Raw genomic sequence first — 22,789 nt, forward strand, 5'->3', positions numbered from 1 at the left:
GAATAATTTTGTCCAAAATTTTTTTTGCAACATTGTCAAACAAGTGGTAATTTGGATAGCCACATCTCTCCAAAGCAATCCAGATTACTAAGTAATCTGGATTGCCATGACAATCTGAATTGCCATTTGCTATCCAAAAAATATACCAAACACAATAATTTAATGTGCCGACTTTAAATTGTCAGGAGTCTGAATAGATTGCCAACTACCAAATGCAATCTAGGGGCATTTGAATAATTTGGACAATCATATTTTAATGTGGATCCAAAAGTTATTATTATGTCCTCTCACCTCTCACATTAAGCTACTTCTCTCACTTCATATATTTTTCATATATATATATATATATATATATATATATATAAAATCTAGATTGCCATGACAATCTGAATTGCCATTTGCTATCCAAAAAACATACCAAACACAATAATTTAATGTGCTGACTTTAAATTGTTAGGAGTCTGAATAGATTACCAACTATCAAACGCAATCTAGGGGCATTGGATAATTTGGACAATCATATTTTAATACGGATCTAAAAGTTATTATTATGCCCTCTCATCTTTCACATTAAGTTATTACTCTCATTTCATATGTTTTTCACACACACACACATATATATATATATATATATATATATATATATATATAGAGAGAGAGAGAGAGAGAGAGAGAGAGAGAGGGGGGGGGGGGGGGATGGGGCGGGGGGCGGTGACGGTGGGGGGAGGGATATATATTGTTGATCCTGTGACGGCCTAGTTTTAAACCAAGGGCCTTAAATGCAGCATGTGCAAACTTTTGTCCCGATGTCTTGAAATTTGAAAGACAGGAAAGTCCGGCCTGGTCGGCCTTTTTCTTTCTATTTTTTTGATAAATTAAATTTATCAAACCAATCTAAAATAAATGCACCTGTAGCCATTAGAAAATAAAATATCTAATAAATCAGAAGAGATATCCGCCACACTTTTTTTTTTTCTAAAATTTTCAAAGATCAGACACTAGAATCTTCCCAAAATACAAGCCTACCTGATCGAAGCGGACGGGCCCAACTCACTGCAAGCTCTGTTTATACTCTAGTAGGAAAATATCACGAACTATTTTATCTTTTCGATATGATTAATTAATTTCGCAGCGTTACAACAAACTCCGGTGGCCGATTTAGCCGTTAGAGTTGACTTCACGGCTCCAATGTGAGCGTCGAGGACGACCGTCATCCAACTCGTCCAGTCTCCCAAACATCTCGTGATTTCTTGGTGTGGATGATACTGACCACTCTGTCCAGGTCCTTCTGGTCACCAAATACGATATAATAAATATGATCGCCTATCACATGATTTTTTCTTGTGAATCCTGACAACAGACTTGTCATTGGTTTTGAAAGGAAAAAAAGTTTTTAAGAATCACAATTAATTAAATATGGATTCTTATGTTTAGGTTCAGATCATTTTAATCGGAATTGAAGAGGTCTGGACTTGAATCACGGACTGTTTTTGATTGGTACGATAGCCTGTTATGCAGCAAGAACAGAGCAGATAGGATCCAAACTCTTAGCTGAAACTTGTCTCTGACATTGTGAATTATAGGTGGATACTTGCCTCTTGATATGAGTCATGTATCACCAATCCAGATTCATTGAATGGCCTCAATCAAATGGTAAGCTCTATTGGATCATAGCGTATATGACGTTGTCATCTATCTAGATGAGTGCATTAAGCACCAGTGTTGTTTAAACGGTCAGAAAAATATGCCAATAATAACTGATCTTTGTCATGTATAGGCACGTGAACTGTTAAATATCCTTAGGATCTCGGATATTGGAAGCAAATAGCTAGCTAGATATCTAAGTCAATATGCATCTTTTTTCTATTTTTGCACTGTAATATTAAATGTCTTCATATAAAATCTTCATTATGCTGGACTCAAGCCTTACATGGTAAGGGGATTTTTTTGGATGTAGAAGGATCTATCGGTTTGATAAGGTATTAAAATAATAAAAAAGAAGGAGAGAAAATGGGGTAGATTAGATAATGGAATGAAATTAATTATGCCACTTTTTTAAGTTAAAAAGTATCTATAAATAATTTAAATTATTTTTAAAAATTAAAAAAATTACTTTCCGATCCACCTCTCTTTCTTACTCTACACATTGTCCAAATGATTTGTTGCTGAATAAATATCTTTTGTTAAAAAGCATAATCAGACTAATAAAATTTTTTAGCACCTAATATTATTCTTATGGTAAACAAGGGAGATATACCTTTTTCAACATAAAAATTTAAATTATATATATATATATATGTTGTGGTCAAAAATTTATGGTCCAGTACATGAGCTTTTGTCTGTTCTAATGTATGGATCTCACGATTTTATCTATATAAATTTTAATATAGAAAATATTTTATGAGAAGAAAAAAAAGATCTCACTGTTTATTAAATCAATTTTTTTTGACTTACAATTAATATAAAATTAATAAATTTATTTTTTAATTATTTTTATTAATTTATTTTATAATATTTATATTTTTATTATTTAATATATTATATAATTTTTCAAACGCTTAAGTGGGTTTGTTTTTTTCGGATAGAATACATTACGGCACGAGCAGATACTGTGGGAGATGGTGGCGTCTTTGCATTCATCGTCATGGGGTCCGCTCTCGCAAGAGTAGTGAATGAGAGTACTGGTACCTTACAGCAACCCATCTGCATTCATTCCGTCTACCCCCTTCTCTCTCTCTCTCTCTCTCTTCCTGCCACGCTGTTCAAAGAGGACGGCGGAGCACCAACGAGGTCCCCATGGATAGTGGGGTGTATGGTTACCTTTGCTTCCCCACACCTTAATTTTTACGTACTACTTTTGCCATACAATTGATGATAAAGGAATGATTAGCAGAGTATCCGGGTGTATAACGATAGAGGGGTGCATGATAGAGGGGTGAATTCCCTCCTCGTGTCCAACAAACCAGCCTTAATGATTTTGGGTTCCTTCTCACAATTACATAATTACGCCTTTACAGCTAGACGGTATGAAATTAATATACAGACCCCCACCACCATGATCATTGCTCATCTCGAATGAACCATGCTAACCCCTATAAAAGAAATGAGTGATTTGTAATGATTACATCAGTACGTAAGGATTGGAATTTCTTAAACTAAAATTGTTGCATAAGTTGCATTTTTATGCATGGTATCTTTGAGATATGTTTTATTCGTATGTTTTTTTTTCTTTTTCTTTCTCTCGGTGGCAGGAACATGCATCTCAACTTTGGTGGAGTAATTCTAGATGGACCACTATAGGTAGCAAATTGGTGAGATAATTGATATGGTATGTATTTTTTACAGAAATAGATGAGTTCATAAGAAATAACATCCAAATATTTTTATAAGGTTCAATTGATGCGACACTAAATGAAGATTCATACAACATTTCTTGGAACATGTTGTATGCATTTTGACACCAAGTATTCTATATTAAAAAAATTTTTCAAAAGAGAGAACTTACATAACTCAAGCAATTAACAAGAAAATAAATAATTTTTTTTATATAGAAGAGTAAATACTTTTGCTAGCTATCAAAACTTAACTAATTTCTAGGCTACACATTCAAATTTGTCGGTATATAATTCTATTGGCCTACCCATATCTATGCTTAGATAAGTTTTCAATTTTACTGCTCCTAATTAGAAATACAACCAGCCGGTATCTATCCTTACAATGTCACACCTACTCTATCAAATGAAATAGAAAAATGATAAGAGTAATACTAGAGTTGATACAGTGCTATTAATTATGTTTGAACAAATCAAAAGCTAGCCTGGCTCATATAATAAGAGAATACATATGATCATAATCGACAATTTGTTAACAAACACAAATGATAATGAGTTTTACAAAAAAAAGAGAAATTAAGCTTTATTTTCAAATAAAGAAAGATAATAATATACAGCCTTAAACATACAAACCTACTTGGAACATTCATGATAATCTATCTATACTTTGGTTTTTGCTAGAAGTAATCTTTCTATACATTGGAAGGAGAAAGAAATTGCATTTAGATGCAACAAGATATGTTTTTTTAAAAAGCATCTTTTTTCGAAAGAAAAAAGAAATGTATGCTTGCAAGGGTTTTTTTTAATTTGATTTTTTCTATTAAAGTTAATAAGACAAAACAGAAAGTATTTATATCATATCTTACTATCTCAATTGTTAATATAGATAAAAAACTCTAGCATGCTCGAATTTAGAAAGCATATGTCAATCTAAATGCACATCCCTCTCCAACATGAGAGATGTGCAACATGCAATGAATGATTTGATCTAAAATAAAGTAAAAAGATATGTTGCTTGATATAGCATGCTTGTATTTTAATTAACTAGTTCTTTTGGAGCCCTGGATCCTAAACCATGCCTCATCAATGGATCTACATTATCGAAGATTTCATAAACTAGTTATAAGCCATGAATTCAATCATCTATTCACATTATCAAGAAATAAAATATCTAGCTGGTGTCATTGTATTAATGACCAATCAAGAGCTAGTGAGCATTAGGTAGAGATTGAAGCAGCCTTTATGTGGGGGGAATTAAGGCAGGGCCCCTTGCAACAAGTTGGTAGGCGAAGTTGGGACCATACAAGTCCAGAGACCCAACCTCCTTGCATCATCATCACCACCTCACAAGGACCCATACACACCCTTTTGGCCAACCAGAAAACACTTAACAAACTTTAAACCATTTTCTTTCCATGCCTTTTTTAGTTTGCCAGTCAGGCCAAGTGCCACTATCCAAGTTCCAAAGAAATCTCTTTTATCCCTCTTCTACAAAAGTTGAATTCTAGAGAAAGGGGGCAGTTGCTTGTGTTTTTCCTTCCATCAAAGTGGATACCAGGTTGATCACTATGCGGGGTCAAGATGCAGACTAGGGTGGTCCTTGCAATTCCAGCCATTATTCCACTGCGTTAATTTAAATAGAAAAAAAATATAAAAAAGAGCCAGCCTCATGCCTGAAGCGGGATAGGGAATTCCAGGATAACCGATAGTCATACTCTTAGTTGGTAAACAAATTTCAAGCTGAAGTGAAAATAGGCGAGATAATTTTTTTTTTCTTGTTTGGATCAATTAGTTTTTATCCCCATGTCATTACTGTGCAATAGTGCAACCGACATGCGGTGGCGGTTATTGCTCTATTAAAAAACAAAAATACCTTCCTCTTTATGCTTGGTTTTTTTCGCTAATAAAGATTCTTTGGGCATGATAAATGAGAGATGGTACTGCAGGTACTGCTGATCTCTAGTTAGAACTTGTATCAGGTTACGTCCAATTTGATTGAACTGTGACCGGATCATTTTTCTTGCTAACGATCGACATTTATTCCAGGGATAAATGCAAGATAACTGCCTTCATTCTCATCTTTTATATTTTACTTTTCCAAGCCAGACCTTAATGAAATACCAAAATGTGGATCATAATTTTGGTGTTATGAGGACATTTTGGTCATCCTGTATCCTCCCACTGGATGTTGGGCTGGTCGTAAATACCGATGCCGCTTTAGTGAAAGCTGGAATAAAGGCAGTCTTTGGCTTCGGAGATCCCAAAACCCACGAGAAAGATATACTGCTCCAGAGGAGAGAGAGGGAGAGATATAGAGAGCGGGGTTGGGGGTGCCGTGACCTGTCAGTTGGGCCTCTTTCACCCACCGCCTTCTCCTCCGCCCCCTCACACTTCACCCTCTCCACCCCACCCCCCACATATTTTTATATTCGGCGTCTGTCCTCTTCTTTGGACTTTGGAGCTCCACTGGTGGAACACCCGAGGGGAAGACCCCTTATTAGAATCGCACCCCACAATTCATTCTATTCCCGCCCCCCTTCTCTCTCTCTCTCTTATCCCAGTGACTTGGTCCCGGGCCAAGTCTACTGGGAGTATTTCTTGGAATAAGAGGAAGATTATTTTATAATCCCTACAGTTGTTGGCTTATGGAGTAGAAGTAGAAGGAGGGGGAGAGAGAGAGAGAGAGGAGTGTGGAAGAAGAGATGCTGTGCCTGAAAGCGGAGGCGCTGGGGCATGAAATGTATGCTTCCCATGGCGTCATCCTCCCTGTGAATCTGTAAGCCATGGAGTTCCCCCGCCTCGGATCCCTCGCTACCCACTGTTCCTTTTCTTTTGTATCTTTTGCTTGTTCCATTTTGCTGCTTGGAATTCTCTGGTGTCTGTTCTCCTTGGTGTTGGCTCTGAATTCCCCTTTTGTTTCTCTGTGGTGCCAATTTGTGGGTGGGCGCCACCGCAGGGGAAGTTCCATTCAGAAGGCGATGCACAGGCGGGGTAGGAGAGATGGTGGTGGATCCCGTACCTCCGATCCGTCGACTTCGCCCTCCGGCGACGGCTCCGCTAGCTGCTCTGGTCCAGAGGTCGGCATTCTATCGATCTCTTTGGCTCAATTTGGAAGAAACTTCTGTCACTTATTTTAACCAATGATATGTTTATGTTTTTTTTTTAAAAAAATCTTTTTAACTGGATAGTTGCTTATAATTATTTGTGATTGTTGATCGTTAAAGGAGGAAGGGAAAGGGGTTGTCGAATAGACAGGTCATGTTAATCATGTCGGTGCCAATAGTGTCCCCTGGGATCATGTCATCTAAATTTCGGCATGTAGAACAAAATTCTGGACCCATGGTTGCTTTTGCCATAATTTTGACTGTATTTTGCTGATATGAAGCATTATGTTTACGGATCTGATTCCTCGTATGCATACCCATCGATCGCCGACGTATAATTGGGAGACTGATTTCTGTTGATTTTTTGTCAGGATGATAAGAGCAATGACAGTGGAGGGGGAGGTGAGAAGGGTGGCAAGATGTGCTGCTACAGGTCTCAGCTTGAGCAAGAAGTAAGTGTGCGGTCCTTAATCGTCTATTTCTATAGGAACTAGAAGAAAATTTTCTTATATGTCTGAATGATGCTGTCTTTGTCATAAATTGTCAAGTGGCGAAGGGAGATAGGTAAAGCCGCACAGTGGACAATTATATTAAGGTCTTTGCATGCTAAAGTTGACTAGATAATCTTTTTGATAATATAGTGGCGCTGTTGTAGGAGCATCCTATGAAGTGTGTCCATGCAACATATTTAAATTGGTATTAGATATTTAGGACAATTGCAATTTGATATCCATCTGCAGGACTAGTTTAATATTAGATCCGCGTTTTATGTCTGTGTGGAACTTGCAGGCTTAGCTCTTAGTTTGATTTTGTGGTGCAGCCAGAATCAAGTTAGTTGTTTTTTTGATAAATCATATCCATCTGGTAAAGAAGACAGAGCCGGTTGCTGGTTATTCTAGTGACTGGAAGTCTGGAACTGAGACGTAATCAGTTGAATTAAAATATACTATTTAGGCTTGAGTTCATTATTTTTGCATAAACCAGTCTTTTGCCCACAAGATCTGCCCTGTTCATGAATTTCATCTTTCATTGGCGAACTGAAATGAAAACCTTGGGATTATTCACTTTAAAATTTCTGGCATGTCCAGAAGATCCTGCAAAAATGATTATCTCAAGGACTCAAGTGTGCCTATCATACTGATAACCAATACATCTACTGAGCAAGATTATGCTGAATGTTCCCCCTTGTCCCAATTATCCCCATTCATCCATGTTTATCAATGTAATGGAATCAGGCTTCACACATGCATTCACCATGAGTGGTCTTTGTATCTGTTAAGATTTCTTCTCTTGCCCTTTCTGTCTGCCCAACTGGAAATTATCCCAAAATTTAAAGATTCCAAGAATAACAATGGTTGAATTTGTTTGCCTCTGGATAATTTGTCTTCACTTTGAATCGCTAGACTTGAATAATAGTTGTTCCTGATGGATTTCTACTGCCATTTAGTCTAATGAATAATTAATTTACAAGTGTCGCTTCTCAGGGAATGGATTTTGATTTACTGTACTTTAATGATAACAAATGGTCAATTACCTTTAAGCTCCGGCTGCTTGTGATCAATTTTTGTATGCTGTAAGACATGATTTAATTTGGAATGCAGGATGCAGCTTCTGAGAGCCATCCAACCTGCAGCACCTTTCTTACAGAAATCAGTTCATGATAGAGCTATAAAATGTTGAGATTGGGATCTCATCCTGTGTCTGCCGTAATAAATATACTGAATATAGTTATATTAATTAATTCATAGCAATGTTAGCTTAAAATCAAGATTGTATATAGTCAAAGGTCAAGCATGTTTTCTGGTTGATGGGAGCACAACATCTTATTTCAGTTCCTACATTATGGTATATAGGTCCTCCTTTTACTTGTGTTGTGCCATCTGGGGCCTGTTTCTGTTTTCTGTTATACTTTTCATAAAAGGTTAAGGACATAAGCAGTGACTAACATCACTTTGCAGGTTCAAAAATTGCAGAAGCAGCTTCAAGAAGAGATTGATCTGCATGTGGCTTTGGCAAATGCTGTAGCACATAATGCTGCTCCTTTATTGAACTCTCCTTCCAAGCTTCCTGATAAGGTAAGTTTTATATGCTGCACTTACTTTGTTTTTTTTGTTTCTCAGGTATTAATTTTTTATTAACTTGTGAAATAAGTATTTATCATGAAACACTTGTTTAGGCTCAGGAGCTTCTGGCCAACATTTCTGCACTGGAGATCACAGTTTCAAAACTTGAAGAGGAGTTGGTTGCCTTGCATATTCGTCTTTATCATGAGAGGAATGAGAGGCGCCTTGCTGAAACCCATCTAGGATGTTTACCATCACTATCACCAGAACAAACATGTTCAACTTCTGGTTATACATGGGAGGAGGTATATAATACTCTTTCAGTCTTTGCTTTACATTCTTCTACAGGTGTTGTCCTGATCTTCCTGGGTCTGGTTGCTGATGATTAATTGGTCTCCTGATCAGCACATTGCTTCCTTGAGAGTTTCGAAGTTTGGTGGAAGTCAGATATCTCATTCACCGAGACAAGATAATTTATCTGGCCATGGAGATCAACAGTTAACCCCAGTCAGCAGATTGTTGGACAAATACCCCGAGGAAGAGGTCTGCTTCTTTTATATTATCTTTAGTTGATTATATCCAAGACCTACTTGCTTTGTCTCATACTGGTGGTGACTGAAAACTTATGATGTACCATCCAGGTGCTTTTTCATGATACCACTGCAGTAGTTTTAGGAAACATAGTTCTAATACGTTCTCTTCCATTACAAGAAAAATAAAATTGTAACATGTACACTGGAAGTTGAATTGTTTTACAGATAATGGCATCATGCAGTAGGTGTAAGGAAGGGAAAGAACACAATGGCTCTCTTCAACCATCTGATGCAATGGATATAAAGAAGAATGTTGTAAAGAAGACCCATTTGCAGAACCCAAATCAGCTTTCGGAAGAAATGGTGCGATGCATGAGAAATATTTTTCTTTGTCTATCTGAATCATCAAACATCCCTTTGTATGCTTCTTCGGAGTGTTTGCCTTCTTCATCTTCACCAGTTGGGCACCTATCCCGTTCTTCGTTGACATCTTTCTCAGATTCATCCTTAATGCCCTCAGTTTTACGAAGTCCTTCAGCTGAGTTACAGCGCAATGATGACGTAATGGATCAAGCAAATATGTTTGATCCTTATAGGGTTAATGGGAAGGTGAATTGGAGAAATATTGGAAGTTATGGCATGGCAGCTGAAGTGTCATGGATGTCTGTTGGAAAGAGACAGCTAGAATATGCTGCTGAGGCTCTCAAAAAGTTCAGGTTGGATGTTTTATTTCTAGTGAAAATTGATATAAATTCATGCTACTTTTGTTGATTGGACAAGGGTTCTAATGAACCACCTGATTCCTTTGATATATATTTCGTGGTCTTTTCACTTTATAAGATCATGAAATATCCATTGATATGTTTTCAGCAACAAGTCTCTGAAAGATCTCTCATGGAAAGGACCTTAACAAAGTTCAATTTTTATGTGGGGCATGTAGGATTATATTTACAGATTCTGTTTGTTTTTACATGGGAAAGTTCTTTACTTCTTTTTTTAAAGCTCAAATTGAGGTCTGGTATTTGCATCACCTATAAAACTGCTTAACCCATATGAGCCTCCTGATAATAGTAGCACATGATTTTGAATAGGACGACCTTTGAATAAGATCTGAAGAACAATTCTGGCTTGTATTGCACATGACAAATGATTCTAAATTAGTTATTTACCGATTATTCTTGAATGGGTTTTTTTAGAACTCTTGATGTGCTTATTTCTGGGACCTGTTGCCTCTAAAGCCTTATCCTCTTCATAATATCTTCATCTATATATATTTTAACTTCTTACTACCCAATATCCCAAGTCTTCAAAGACAATTGGTTTTCTATTTGTATGAGGGAACTTTATCAAGATCCATTGCTATGTTGTGGTCATTTGGTGCTTGCTGAATTGTATCTTAAATTTGCCTACCTAAAACTGCACAAATTGTGGATATTAAGCTTTGCATTGCAATTCCATATAATAACTTCTTTCTTACTCTATTAATAACCTGCAAAGTTAAGCTCCTCCCACCAATTAATGTTGTTTTATTATCTATGCTTTGCCTTCTCAGTTATATATTTTGCATTCCATTAGGAATGGATTCTTGGAGGACAGATCCAATTGTGACCTGTCAGGTTATCAATAACAGATGCACAGAATGACATTCTTAGGGTCAATCCTGGTGTCAGTGGAATCATGGACAAATATCAGTATATCATGGTATTAATTGAGTTGACATCTTGCAATGTTCTCATATATCTGTAGTACTCTCATGATGCCCATCAGACATGTCTGTTAGTAGTAACAACTAATTTATCTCATGGCATCATGAAACAATTATATTTTAGCCAACCTTTTTACACGAAAAGAAGTTTAAATGGCTAGTCAGGCCATTAAGCATCTGAGTTAAAAGAAGAACTTTCTTTGAGGAAACAGCTTGACAGCTTGTATATGCAAATAATTGGAAAAAACATAGCTTCTAACAGATACTTAAAATGTATGAGGGAAGAGAAGAAAAGGAAAAATTTCAAGATGTAGAGAAAAAGGGGAGTGAGGAGAAAACAGAATGGCAAGAAGGTTCCCCAGTCAAGAGGTGGTGGTCGAGGTTGATTTCAGGTGTTGTGGTTGTCAACATTTTCTCCAACTTGTTACCCTTCTTCCCACTACCTTGGATCCCCCTCCTATTGGCTGCAAAAAAGCAACCCACCAATGTGTTATGCAACCTAGCGACCAGTTCATGAGCTAACCTTGTATGTAAGAATTGAATTGACTAATGACTAAACACTTCTCTTCTATAAACATGGATGCTGGTCATTTAGTTGTCTAAACAGCTGTTTATAATTTTCCATCTATACTTTCTGTGGGGCAGTAAAACCATGCAGATATTTTCCTTTTGAATTTTTGAGTTAAAGTTGTAGTTGATTATTAAGATTTCTGAGTTAACAAATGTCATGATACAGGGTGAAATAAGGTGAGGGGAAGTTCATTATTTGGTTAAAAGAGTATGTACAATTGAAAAAAGATTACAAAAACATGTAATATATGGGAAAAGTTTAATCCTAATTAGAAAGATTCATAAATTATTGTGTGTTAGTTCATGAAGAATATGCAAGGTCAATTTAGAAAGTGCTTTTTTTCTAGTAGAAGTTCCAAGAATCACAGAAGCAAGATGAGATTAGTAAGCTGTAATTTATTTTAGTAAATTTAGTATTTTTGGGAGTTATGCATGAAAGACCGAAAGTTATTTTAAGAAAAAAATGACATAGGAATGGGAGACCAGTGTAAAATGGTAATTTCATTTTGAATTAAGATCTGACTTTCAAGTCTAGTTCTTTCACTGCTAGCAATTTTTTTTCCACTCAGGACCTACCTCTGTTTGGCATATCTTGAGTAAAAATATATTGATTATGAGTCGGAGATCGCTCATCTTGAAATTACGCAGTGATATTTTGTATATCTTTGATGCCATGCTATCTCGTGTTGTCTGCCTGTGTTAGGTAATCATTTATTTTTAGAATCACATATTTGCGTACTCTTTTTTCTTTATATTTTTTGGGTATGTGCAGTTTTTTGGGTTGATGAATGTGTTGCTAATCTTAAATTTATTTCGAGACCCCCTTACATAATTCATGAGAAAGCATATCTGCGATAAGATGTTTGCAATAAATGCTTACATCCTTTTTTATTATGTCTATGCTCCTTGCAGGTTTTTTGTGGAGCAATTAGCGGAAGTGAACCCAGCTTGTTTGAGCCACAATGAGAAGCTGGCATTTTGGATCAACCTTTATAATGCCTTGATAATGCATGTATGTTTCATACCAGCAATCTCTACCTTCTACTGTTATAAAGTTTGATTTGGTGCAAGTTGTTATTAGGGTAAAAAAGAAACATACTGCTAATTGAGACTGTAAGTAATGGTTTTGAGTACCAAGCTGTATTGGCCAGTATGAAGCATATCATATTGACCCAGTATGGTACCAGTGTAGTATGGGGCCTCAATATGCGCCTATATTGGCACATGATACAAGTGCTGGCAACTGCAACAGTGTATGGTGTATCAGTAGGTGGGCATCCTACTATACGGACCCATATTGGTCATATATGGTTATGGGATCTGAGACCAAGACTTATAACATTGATGTAAATAGTGACACAATTTGATACGACTCCTTTTGAACGGGCAACTAATATGAAGATTTTGTCTTCCTGCCTGGTAGTTTGCCGCTTAATATTCATTCGAAATCCTTCAAAAATATCTGCGTTCCAGAATTTAGATTACTTGTTTAATGGGCTCGGTATGCTTATTTGACAAACAATTTCATTTATATACAGTTCTGTCCTTGAGCACATGTCTTCCTGAGATGCTGTTTCTGTTTTCATTTTTCAAGCTCAAACATTGGCCGAGAACGAAAAATATGACTTTGGAAGGGAGTGGCAAAACAAAATTCACAAGAACTACCTAAAAGAGTGAGATTTGGTCAAGTTCAAGCTTTTGGTTTTATGAAATCTGCATATAATCTCATCTAAATCTTCTAAAACTTGTTGTTGCTGTCTGCAATGGAGGTTAGAATAGTGTTACTTTTGCACCAAAGCCTAGTTCTTTGATGCAACTATGATAGTAACCAGAATTTTCACAAGATTTGGTTTAGTAAATATAAGACAAAAAATAAAAAGAACAAGGAGAGATTCCTTGAAGGAAGATCAAGCTGAAATATAGCTAAGCGTAAAGTTTAAGGTTACCCTGTTATCTTCTGTATACCTGGTCACTGCAGTCTCTTGTCATGAATGTTGTGTATACACTTCTTTTTTTAAATCTCTCTGATAGGAATTCTTTTCCTTCTGTTTATTGTCCATATGATAACTTTGTTCGGATGAAACTGATTCCAGGAGTTGGATGTTTGCTTAAAAATTCCAACTGACATATTTCCAGAAATCCTGACCACTTCAAGTATGAAAATGCTCCATCCTTGGCATCTGGTTGTGTGTGTGTAAACCAAAAGAAAAGTAACGTGCGGGAAAATGACCACTCTAATGCAAGCAATCTTAAATGGCAATATTTCTTTTATCTAACCATTTAAATTGAAATAGAACCTGGTACAATTTTTATGAAACCTCTATGTCTTAGTGGTTATTGTTCAGCAAACTTGCTCTTCCTTCGCATTGGATGTTAATATGATGTTATACCTGCATATGATGGCTCTAGTGTTCGACACTAGAAGTTGCATATGCTTATTTTGGGCTACACCATATGCATTCCATGCTCTTGTCTGTCATTTATGGCTGGTCAGTATAGGTCAATACAGCTCTCATTTGTTTTAATGAAGCCGTTGAATGGTCTTGATCCTATTTTTTCATTGATTGCTTTCAAGGACACGTACTAAAACAAATGTTGTTCAAAATCTGTCAGGCATATTTAGCGTATGGAGTTCCTAGAAGCGACATCAAGCTTTTTTCGCTAATGCAGAAGGTTTGACTTATTGACTTCTCCTCTTTTGCCAATCTAGTTTGCAGAATATATTGACGCAATGGTGTGATGGCTGCAGGTATCTTACACGATAGGTGGCCAGTCATTTAGTGCAGCTGACATTGAATTTGTCATTTTAAAGATGAAGCCTCCAGCATTTCGTCCACAACTAGTATGTGTTCTGTCTTTAAATTGTTAGGTCCTTTTCCTTTGCATTAATATAGCTGTTACTTAATGTGTGTCATTTTCAGGCTTTGATTTTGGCTCTTCATAAATTTAAAATTTCTGAGGAGCACAGGAAGTATTCGGTTAACAGCCCTGAGCCTCTGGCAGTATTTGCCCTTAGTTGTGGGATGTATTCTTCACCTGCAGTAAGTTGATTAGATTTTAACTTCAGTGGCTCCTTTTTGGGATAACTTAATATCCAAACTTCATGATATTGGACTTCTGTTCTTGTTGGGAATTAATATTTTCTTTGTCAATGTTTGCTTTGAATTCCTAACGGTGCATGAGATTTTACGTCCCGGCGGGATGGGGGTGTCATGGCCGTCTCATCCCATTCCTATGAGAAAATGAGACCAAACTTGATGGGTTTAGAACTTTGAAACCTATCCATGCAAGGAGAGAAGGAAGGGAACGAAAGATGAAGAAAAGAAAAAATGAAAGAAAAAAAGAAGAAAAATGAGAAAAAGGAAAGGAAGGGAGAAGAAAAGAGAAAAAAAGAAAGGAAGGAATGGAAGGTATAGGAAAAGAAAGAAAAGAAGGAAGAAAGAGAAAAAAAAAAGGAAAAAAAGAAAGAAAGAAAGGAAAGAAAAAGGGAAGAAAGAGGATGTCTAGTGGAATGCATGATTGGGGACTGATCTCGAGACAAGATGGGACAGTGGGGCCTCCCATTCTATGGAGAAATCAAGACACCTTCATCCCATAGGATCTAAAACCTTCACTTGGAATGTAGGAAAATTTGACTTCATGCTTCAGTTCTCGAACCTTTATCTCTGTGAGACTTTCAGATGAAGATGAGGGCAATAATTTGTCAGTTTAGTTAGTAGGTCTTCTTATCAAAACATTTTCTGGTGGCTTAGGAAGATCTGGGAGGAAGACATTCTGAAGCAGGGTTAATTTTACCTTGTCAGGGTCTCTAAAATGATTTTGCTGTTCTTTGGTTCGTAATGCTACTCTTGCCAATATGGTTTAGACCAGTGATGTTATCCTTCTGAATTGATGTTCTTTTAGAAATCCTTTGAGCTAGTCATCGTGTTCGATCAAGTTATGTTTTTTCCTCTTGGAAGTTAAAGGAATGATCTTGATCTATCTGAAATGCAGGTAAGAATCTTCACAGCTGACAATGTTCATGCAGAACTTCAAGAGTCAATGAGGGACTATATCCGAGCATCGATAGGCTTGAGTGATAAAGGGAAGCTGCTAGTGCCAAAGTTACTGCAATGTTTTGCAAAGGGTGTTGTGGAGGATTCTCTGCTGGTAGACTGGATATGTCGCTACCTTACCCCTGACCAAGTCACTGTTGTTCGGGATTCTGCATCACAGCGGAAACAAAGACTCCTTGGTGTTCGGAGTTTTAGCCTCATCCCATTTGATTCAAGGTTTCGGTACCTTTTCTTGCCTGACAGCAAAAGCTCCCAGAGCTCTTCCAAAGGTGGGTCTGTTTGAGCAGATTTTGAAGTGGCGAAGATCTGGAATCTGAGGAATTAGGTTACAAATTGGCAAGGATATTCTCATCCATTGGAGGTACATACTAAGATTCCTATGAATAGTCATTCTCATGCTGACACACGCATGAACAAATGATGAAGAGCAATATGTTACAATGGTGCAGCCGATGAGAATTCCCCTCCTTGTAAATAAGTTGTAAATGCTAGGTGTGCAACAATTACAGAAGGCAACTCCTGTGTTTAGCTATGTGATATTCCAGCGCTGAAAATAATTATCAGCCAAGCTACAGGAGGTATGAATACTTTCGCTGGAAGAGTTTCTGCACAAGCAATTGATTCGATATACTTCAATCCATGAACAGATAGATGCCTTCACGTAGTCTTTTTGTTGCTCATATACGTCTGTACTCCACAATTGACGCTCGGTATTTGTTGTAAAATAATTAATTTGTGGAACCTTTGCATCCAATAAAAAGGGTAATAAGATATATAATGCGAAAAGTCTCTGAAACTCTTGCATTGGAAAGAGAGCTGATTGTTGTTTTTTTTATCGTTTTCACTTTTAGAAAATTGCATGTTGTTACTTTCATCATTTTTTTTGAGAGTCAAGTGCCATCATGATACCACCTTCCATGTTAGAAACGGGCTTTTCCTATCGGCAGCACCTCGGGAAGGGGAAGGGGAAGTCCTGTTGGTGTTTTAGATTCATCAGATGATAGTTTTAGGGCCAGTTTGGAAATCAGGTTACTGCGCTGTCTTTTTTTGGTCCAGCAGGCGGCGGCTTGCACGACTACTCTCTGCGCCCTCCATCTTCCACTTCTTTTATGCTGCCTCCAATCCCAGCCTATTCTGCCGGAAATTTTCAAACAGGCATTTAATCTATTGTTTTCACACTTTTAGTCTGTTGATTAGTAGGCTAGTTGATAAGGGTGTTTGTGTGATGACCATTGTCTATAATTTGATGCTTGCGATGGAATGAGATGCCCAAGATTTGCATCTGATGCAGATGTACTGTTGTTACTCTAGCTGCATTACAGCATGGTGATGACTCTATTGACGCAGCCTCCAAAACCTAAGTGGCTCGCATAATTATCTATAAATGGAGACGTACACAAAATCGCCCAACATGAACCATCAGATAATGTCGCGAACACCAAAAAAAATATCTAAATAAGCACAAAAAAAATCAATCGCAAAAAATTGTGCATGTGATTGCCAAAATTTTAAAATATGGAGTAAACAGTGATGTGTGAAATGAATCAGGTAATAAGCATCAATTCTTGCCAAAATATATAGCAAATTGTGACATACAAGATTAAGAATGTAAGCTGCATTAGTTCTAAGAAATAAGTTCAGTAACATTTGGAATGAGAAAGAAAAATTGCACCCCAACAACTGTTTGTCCCCGAAATCAAATCAAATCTGTTAGCTCGTTCATAGCGCCCGTCCTCTTCCCCATTACTGCTGCTGCTGCTGCCGCAGCCGCTGCCGCTGGACCACAATGGCCTACCATTTGACCGCCCCGGAGAACCAACAACACCACCTCCTCCTACAATACCTCTCTCCCTCTTTCATACTCAATTGTCCAATCTTTCTTTGGTGCAGTGACAATGGCCTAGTGGGCGGCCTCTGCGAGTGGCTCTCACTGCAGTCATTCCCCTCGTTCTCCTCCTGCCAGGAAGAGTTGTGGCCGGTAGGCTTAGTCTTTCTAATTTCCCGCTGTTGTATTTTGCTGATACTATAGCAGAAGAAGAACTGGAGATAGAGAAACACAACAAAGTAGAAGAAAGAAGAAGAAACACGAAGTAAAAAGGCGAAGAAGAAGTCAGGCTATGGACAATTGCTGCTTCAGGTTATGAGATCAAACAAAACCGCCCTGTCTCTCCTTTCTCCTCCTTCCCCCACTCCTCAGGAAGAGCAATTGTGGTATTCGTTTGGAAGCTTAGCTGCATTGCCTCACGGAACAAGCCACGGCCTGTGCCCAGTGCCTCAGCCTCGTCTTCACATGCTGAGGACTGTCTCCTGTTCCATTGCACCAAAATAATGAGACACATACTCGAAACGAGAAACTAATACTTGATAAACATTTGGTGAAGAAAGAAAGGATTAATATATTAATACCCGGGTTGCAGATCTTCCAGGCCTCGCTGGGGGAAGAGTGCGAATGCTGGTGGGGCTCGTGGGGGCTGCTCGGGCTTGGGCTGCCGCTGACCGTCGACGCCGAGGACGTGGCAGTGGGAGTGGACGCAGGGCTCGGCGAGGACCGGAGCTTGGGGTCGGAAAGCTGGCGGTTGACGGCGAAGTAGAGGTCGAGAGCTGGCAGCGTGTCGCAAAGATCGTGACCTCCATCTTCTTCATTGAACCCGAAGCCGAGCTCGATGGAGCCCATCAGCTCGTCCCAGTCCTCGTCCGTGAGGCTTCTCACCCTGGAGCCCAGCCTGCTCATCCTCCCCCCACCGCCGTTGATGGGGGACGACTCATCGCCCGTCATCTGCCTCCGGTGCAGGATCTGCCACCGGCGCTTCTCCCACTTGGCCTCCCTCGTCGTCTCCCGCATCGACAGCTGCTTCGTCAGCAGCCTCTTCCGCCCGCCGACGCCGGCGACGCCTCTCGCCGTTTCCCACGTAGGCGGGGGCTCCTCGGTCACCACCACTTCTTCCTCCTCCACCTCGCTCTCCGACGACGACGAGGAGATCATCTCGCGCTCCCTCATGTGGTTCTTCATCGTCTCTTCTTCTCCTTCCTCCTTCGGTGGAAGAAGAATGAATGGTTGGAGAGGCAGGAAAGGCCGAGTCCTAGCCCGCACTGCTCCCCCGCTTCAGAGGAACATGAGGTGGCCGGCGGCCGCGCGAGAGGGGGGAGAGAAAGAGAGAGAGGAGGAGGAGGAGGACTTGAGGGTTGGAGAAAGAGGACTATGGGGAAGGGGGAAAAAAGGGTTTTCTTGATGGAAGGAGGAGAGGTGGGGGTGGGAGGCTAATAATAAAGAAGGTGGCGTCCGTTACTCCGGGCTGCAATGCCCACCGCTCCTTGGCTTCGAGGACACAAACTATATTAGGAGGGTGGTGGAGGAGGCGGGAAAGTTTGGGAGACTAATATTGGTGGGGTGGAAGCGGAAGGGCACCACGGAAATGGTGGGATTCTCCGAGGATATTAGCTTCCAAGGGATTCTCTGCTCATCTCATTCTAAATCTGGATTAGGGATGCTAAACTAATACCAAATCACACAGACAGCCATATAATTGAGTAAATTTTCGTTGCAACGGTGATACCACGTCACCGTTGTAACAAACGTCGTCATTGTAATAAACCAATCAATGGTTGAAAATAGATAAAATATGGAGGGGTAGTGTGAGGTATTGCCTATAAAAATTGATGAAATACATAGAAATTGATAAAATATAAAGATTTTTATTGATTTGTTATAGATTTGATGTGGTGTCACTGGATATTTTTTCTATATAATTCAAGAGTTAGGATTTATCCAGAGATTTTTCGAAGGTTATTGGTCGCTAATAATCCAATGGCTGAATTTACAGAATTTTTAGATTACTCTAAAATAGTTTGGACATGCAAAACTCATATGGGTTTTGTAATCAAATAGATAAAAAAATAATTTAAATTTTCGTGCAAAATAAATCTTGGGGGAACATTATCTCGTGCAAATATATATTCTGTTACATGCTTTATAAACACTTACCCTAACTTTGTTGACCGTTATAGTCATTTGGCTAGGATATTCAATTACCACCCAAGGTACTTCCCTTTTCATTTAATATACAGGTAACAATTTTGACTACATATTTTAGATTCTCTAATTTATTGCCAGACACTTTGGATCGTTTTTCGTACACTAGATATTTGAGTGAGAGATGAAGAAACTGGCATGAATGGAAAAATAAAAAGTTGGGCTAAACACCAACGAAGGATATGAAAAGTTACTCCGCATGGCGATCAACTAATGTTGCCAAATGCAATATATATATATATATATATATATATATATATATATATATATATATATATATAAAATTAAGGGATCAAACACTCACATAAATCTTGTAAAAATATAATAAAAAAATCAAAAAATAAAATATCTTAAAACGGACCCTAACTACGCCCATATCAATACAAAACCCTCTCCAGAATGCTATACAACGAAAAAAACAACCCAACCCATCATACTGTTTATCTCTCGATAAATATGTATGATGCACAGGAAGACCCAATAGCAGTCCAGAAAGATCCCACAATAATAGATGGGTGGCATTCGCCCTTGCATATAATTGAATTCATCCCACCATCATGGATGTGTCATTCCCGATGATGAGATGCCAGTTCAGACAACCTATAGCTTCACATTAGGTACTATTGTCTCAAAGAGATGATTTCTACCCACAATCATTGATTTCGAGTCGGATCCACAAATCACAAACCCAAATCCTATGTCGTCAGTCACACTGCCGTTGTTTAGAATATGTTGATATATGTTAGTTGAGCTTTATTGATTTTGAAAATAATGTTATTCAGATTTTGACCGTATATTTAGTTAACCAATAACATTTTGCTAATTCATGCAGTACAAAGTATCCTCGGAACTAGAGGAACATTCTAAATTTAAACCCTATCAAGATGTTGTAGTCATACAAATGAGTGAAGGTTAGCAGAAGAAAGTCACCAAATATATATGAAGACATATTTTAAATTTGATTTAATTATTTTAAAAATTTTAATTTTTTTTAAAAATTTTTATTTTTATCCTGAACTTCGATTTCTTGTAATTAGTCATTAAATTTTTAGAATATTATAATTTTCTTTCTAGCTACTACTTTCATCTAATGGCCGTGATAAAAATGGTCACATACTGTCACATGATACATACTACAAATTTGTAAACTCTTTCTTATTCCTTTTCTCCTTCTAATTAAAATTTTTATTTTCTATTTCATCCTTTCCTCTTTACCATTATCTCTTCTAAAATTCCACCATCTCCTACACTACTATCGGTACCTCTGCCTCCATAAATATCTAGAAGAAGGTATAAATGGTATGGATTTTGGAGAAGGTAGTGGTTGATCAAAATGAAGAAAAATAAAAAGTAGAAATTCTAACAAGAAAAGGAGAAAAACGAGGAAGAAAAAATTAAACTTTAGTTAGAAGAGGAGAAAAAGGAAAAAAAAAAAGAAGTTTAAACTCTAGCTAGAAGAGGAGGAAAAGGAAGAAGAAGGAGTTTAGAATTTCACATCAGTTTTTACTAAGTGTCATGTGATGACACGTGACCATTTGCATTGCAGTCTTTAGACGGAAGTAGTAGTCAAGGAAAAAATTGTAACATTTTAAAAGTTGAATGATTTAATTATAATGAATTGAAGTTCAAAATAAAAATAAAAATTTAAAAAATAAAATAAAATTTTTAAAATAATTAAATTTTTATATTTCAATTTCAGAGGATGATACATTTTAGTCTTCCTAATTATGTTCCTAAGATTCTTAGCACTAAGACCAAGAAGTAAATATTCCAATCTTTAATGGCTTTGCGCAATATAAACAGCATCTAGTTCACAGGGAAAAGTTTTTCTTTTTCTTTTTCTTTTTCTTTTTCCTTTTTTTTTTTTAAAGAAAGCTCACGTGGCAAGTTAGCTTCCAATTCCTAAATTTTAGATTTGTGATCTGGTTTAATAAGATCAACTTGCAGGCTCTTTCCGTGCATGCTTCTTTTACCGATAGGTGTTCAGATCCACGATCTACAATTTAAATTACATCTGGACTCTGGAGCACGTCCAGGGCACCCACAAGCAGTGTGAAGACTAATTAATTCTTTTATTTTTCCATGCATTTAGTGAATCTTAGCAAGATGTGGAAGACATCAAAAGCTATAGAAATTATTAGCTAATTTTTTTTATATTGCTAAATCATGTGTTACAGTAGTTACTATGAGTGTCTCGGATCGACAATTATTGCGAACATTTGGATCGGCATGATGTCATAGGCTATTTCAAGTTGCCAAGCTATTGCCACGGCCGCCAACCGTTATACAAAGCTGAGGTACTTGCAGAGTCAGTTTAGCATACGAGCTGCCCTTATTGTCTCAGTCAACTTATTTCTTCGATATGTGCGATAGCTGTCCACCCCGTATGGATCAACTCAAGCGTAATTGACTCCCTCCAATCTCACGGGAGCAATTGAAAGCCAAACTATCTCGTCCACAATGGCATGTCGAACAGTCCTGCAATCTCGAGATCACACGATCTCACAGCTGTGCAACCAGCTGTTTGACAGTCTTCTATATAAATCATCAGAGCTTCAAAGACTAGGTAAGTCAGTCAATTCCTCTCAGAGAGCTCATTGCTGTTTCATTATTTTCTGAATCTGACTTGAGCATCGGAGGATCCTCACTGGAGCCACAATCTTCAGTTTGGATTTATTTTGCAGGTTACTCCAGCACCAGCAACCCTGCGCGAGGCTCAATCGCCCTCCCTCCGATCTCGACCGATTTCGAGCAGCAATAGATAGAGGAAAGGCCTATATTCGCATCATGGCTCCTAGATGAACATCTTCCCGACTCTCCAATGCCGTCGCCTCTCATCAGGCGATAGGCCAGGTCAATAACCAAGTGCAGCCAATGGCGTCAGAGGTTTCGCCACCAGTCCAACTGGCCCAACCAGTGTTGGTCACGACTGACCAGTTCAACCAGCTTTTTCAATAAGTCTAGAATCTGACGACCACAGTCTAGGCAGTCCAAATTTTTCTTGCGCCTCTTCAGACGGTGCCATAACTTGCTCAGGCTGTTCTTGCACCTTCTCTAGCGGTGCAACCTGTAGTTCCCATGGTGGTGCCCTTACAGAGCTCGATCCCATAGCCGCCGCTTTAGCCGAAGCCGTAGGTGCCTCCTCGAAGTCTGGAGAGAATGTCGGCTCATCAAAGCTGCCCTAAGGCCCAATCGGCCAGGCGGCAATCCCCAAGCCCACGATCAAGGTATGATTCAACCCCTAGTCGCCATTCTCCTCCATACTTCAAGGCTTGTACCATCCGAGATCTTGACATCGAAAGGTGGTTCCAGGTGCTCAGTCAATAACTAGACAAGAAGATAGAAAATGCTCTCAACAATAATAATTCATCGGCGTTGCCTTACGAGGGGTTCAACA

The 22,789-nt window shown here is 38.3% G+C and overlaps 2 protein-coding genes across 2 annotated transcripts; one reads left to right on the plus strand and one right to left on the minus strand.

Annotated features, from left to right (window-relative positions):
* Positions 1 to 5,898: 5,898 nt before the first annotated feature.
* Positions 5,899 to 15,988, plus strand: LOC105041956 (uncharacterized). The gene is made up of 12 exons (XM_010919031.2): positions 5,899 to 6,108; positions 6,289 to 6,409; positions 6,808 to 6,888; positions 8,395 to 8,511; positions 8,613 to 8,804; positions 8,905 to 9,042; positions 9,258 to 9,748; positions 12,220 to 12,319; positions 13,921 to 13,980; positions 14,057 to 14,149; positions 14,229 to 14,348; positions 15,301 to 15,988. Exons 1-12 carry the CDS (start codon positions 6,035 to 6,037, stop codon positions 15,643 to 15,645), a joined length of 1,932 nt encoding a protein of 643 aa, XP_010917333.1. The 5' UTR covers positions 5,899 to 6,034; the 3' UTR covers positions 15,646 to 15,988.
* A 967-nt stretch (positions 15,989 to 16,955) lies between these two features.
* On the minus strand, positions 16,956 to 18,855 carry LOC105041955 (uncharacterized). Its single transcript, XM_010919030.4, has 2 exons — positions 17,769 to 18,855; positions 16,956 to 17,669 (listed from the first exon to the last, which is right to left on the minus strand). Exons 1-2 carry the CDS (start codon positions 18,370 to 18,372, stop codon positions 17,590 to 17,592), a joined length of 684 nt encoding a protein of 227 aa, XP_010917332.1. The 5' UTR covers positions 18,373 to 18,855; the 3' UTR covers positions 16,956 to 17,589.
* Between the last annotated feature and the right edge of the window lie 3,934 nt (positions 18,856 to 22,789).

The sequence above is a fragment of the Elaeis guineensis genome, chromosome 3 (assembly GCF_000442705.2).
Source record: "Elaeis guineensis isolate ETL-2024a chromosome 3, EG11, whole genome shotgun sequence".
Taxonomy (NCBI): Eukaryota; Viridiplantae; Streptophyta; class Magnoliopsida; order Arecales; family Arecaceae; genus Elaeis; species Elaeis guineensis.

What these genes read in the sequence shown, in the direction of transcription:
- LOC105041955 (XM_010919030.4), bottom strand. Translation starts at nt 18,372, where the DNA reads ATGAAGAACCACATGAGGGAGCGCGAGATGATCTCCTCGTCGTCGTCG. An exon ending in CTGGAAGATCTGCAACCCGG is followed by an intron (nt 17,670 to 17,768) that starts GTATTAATATAT and finishes GCAATGGAACAG; the next exon opens with GAGACAGTCCTCAGCATGTG.
- LOC105041956 (XM_010919031.2), top strand. Translation starts at nt 6,035, where the DNA reads ATGCTGTGCCTGAAAGCGGAGGCGCTGGGGCATGAAATGTATGCTTCC. An exon ending in CTGGTTATACATGGGAGGAG is followed by an intron (nt 8,805 to 8,904) that starts GTATATAATACT and finishes TCTCCTGATCAG; the next exon opens with CACATTGCTTCCTTGAGAGT. An exon ending in GAGGCTCTCAAAAAGTTCAG is followed by an intron (nt 9,749 to 12,219) that starts GTTGGATGTTTT and finishes TGCTCCTTGCAG; the next exon opens with GTTTTTTGTGGAGCAATTAG.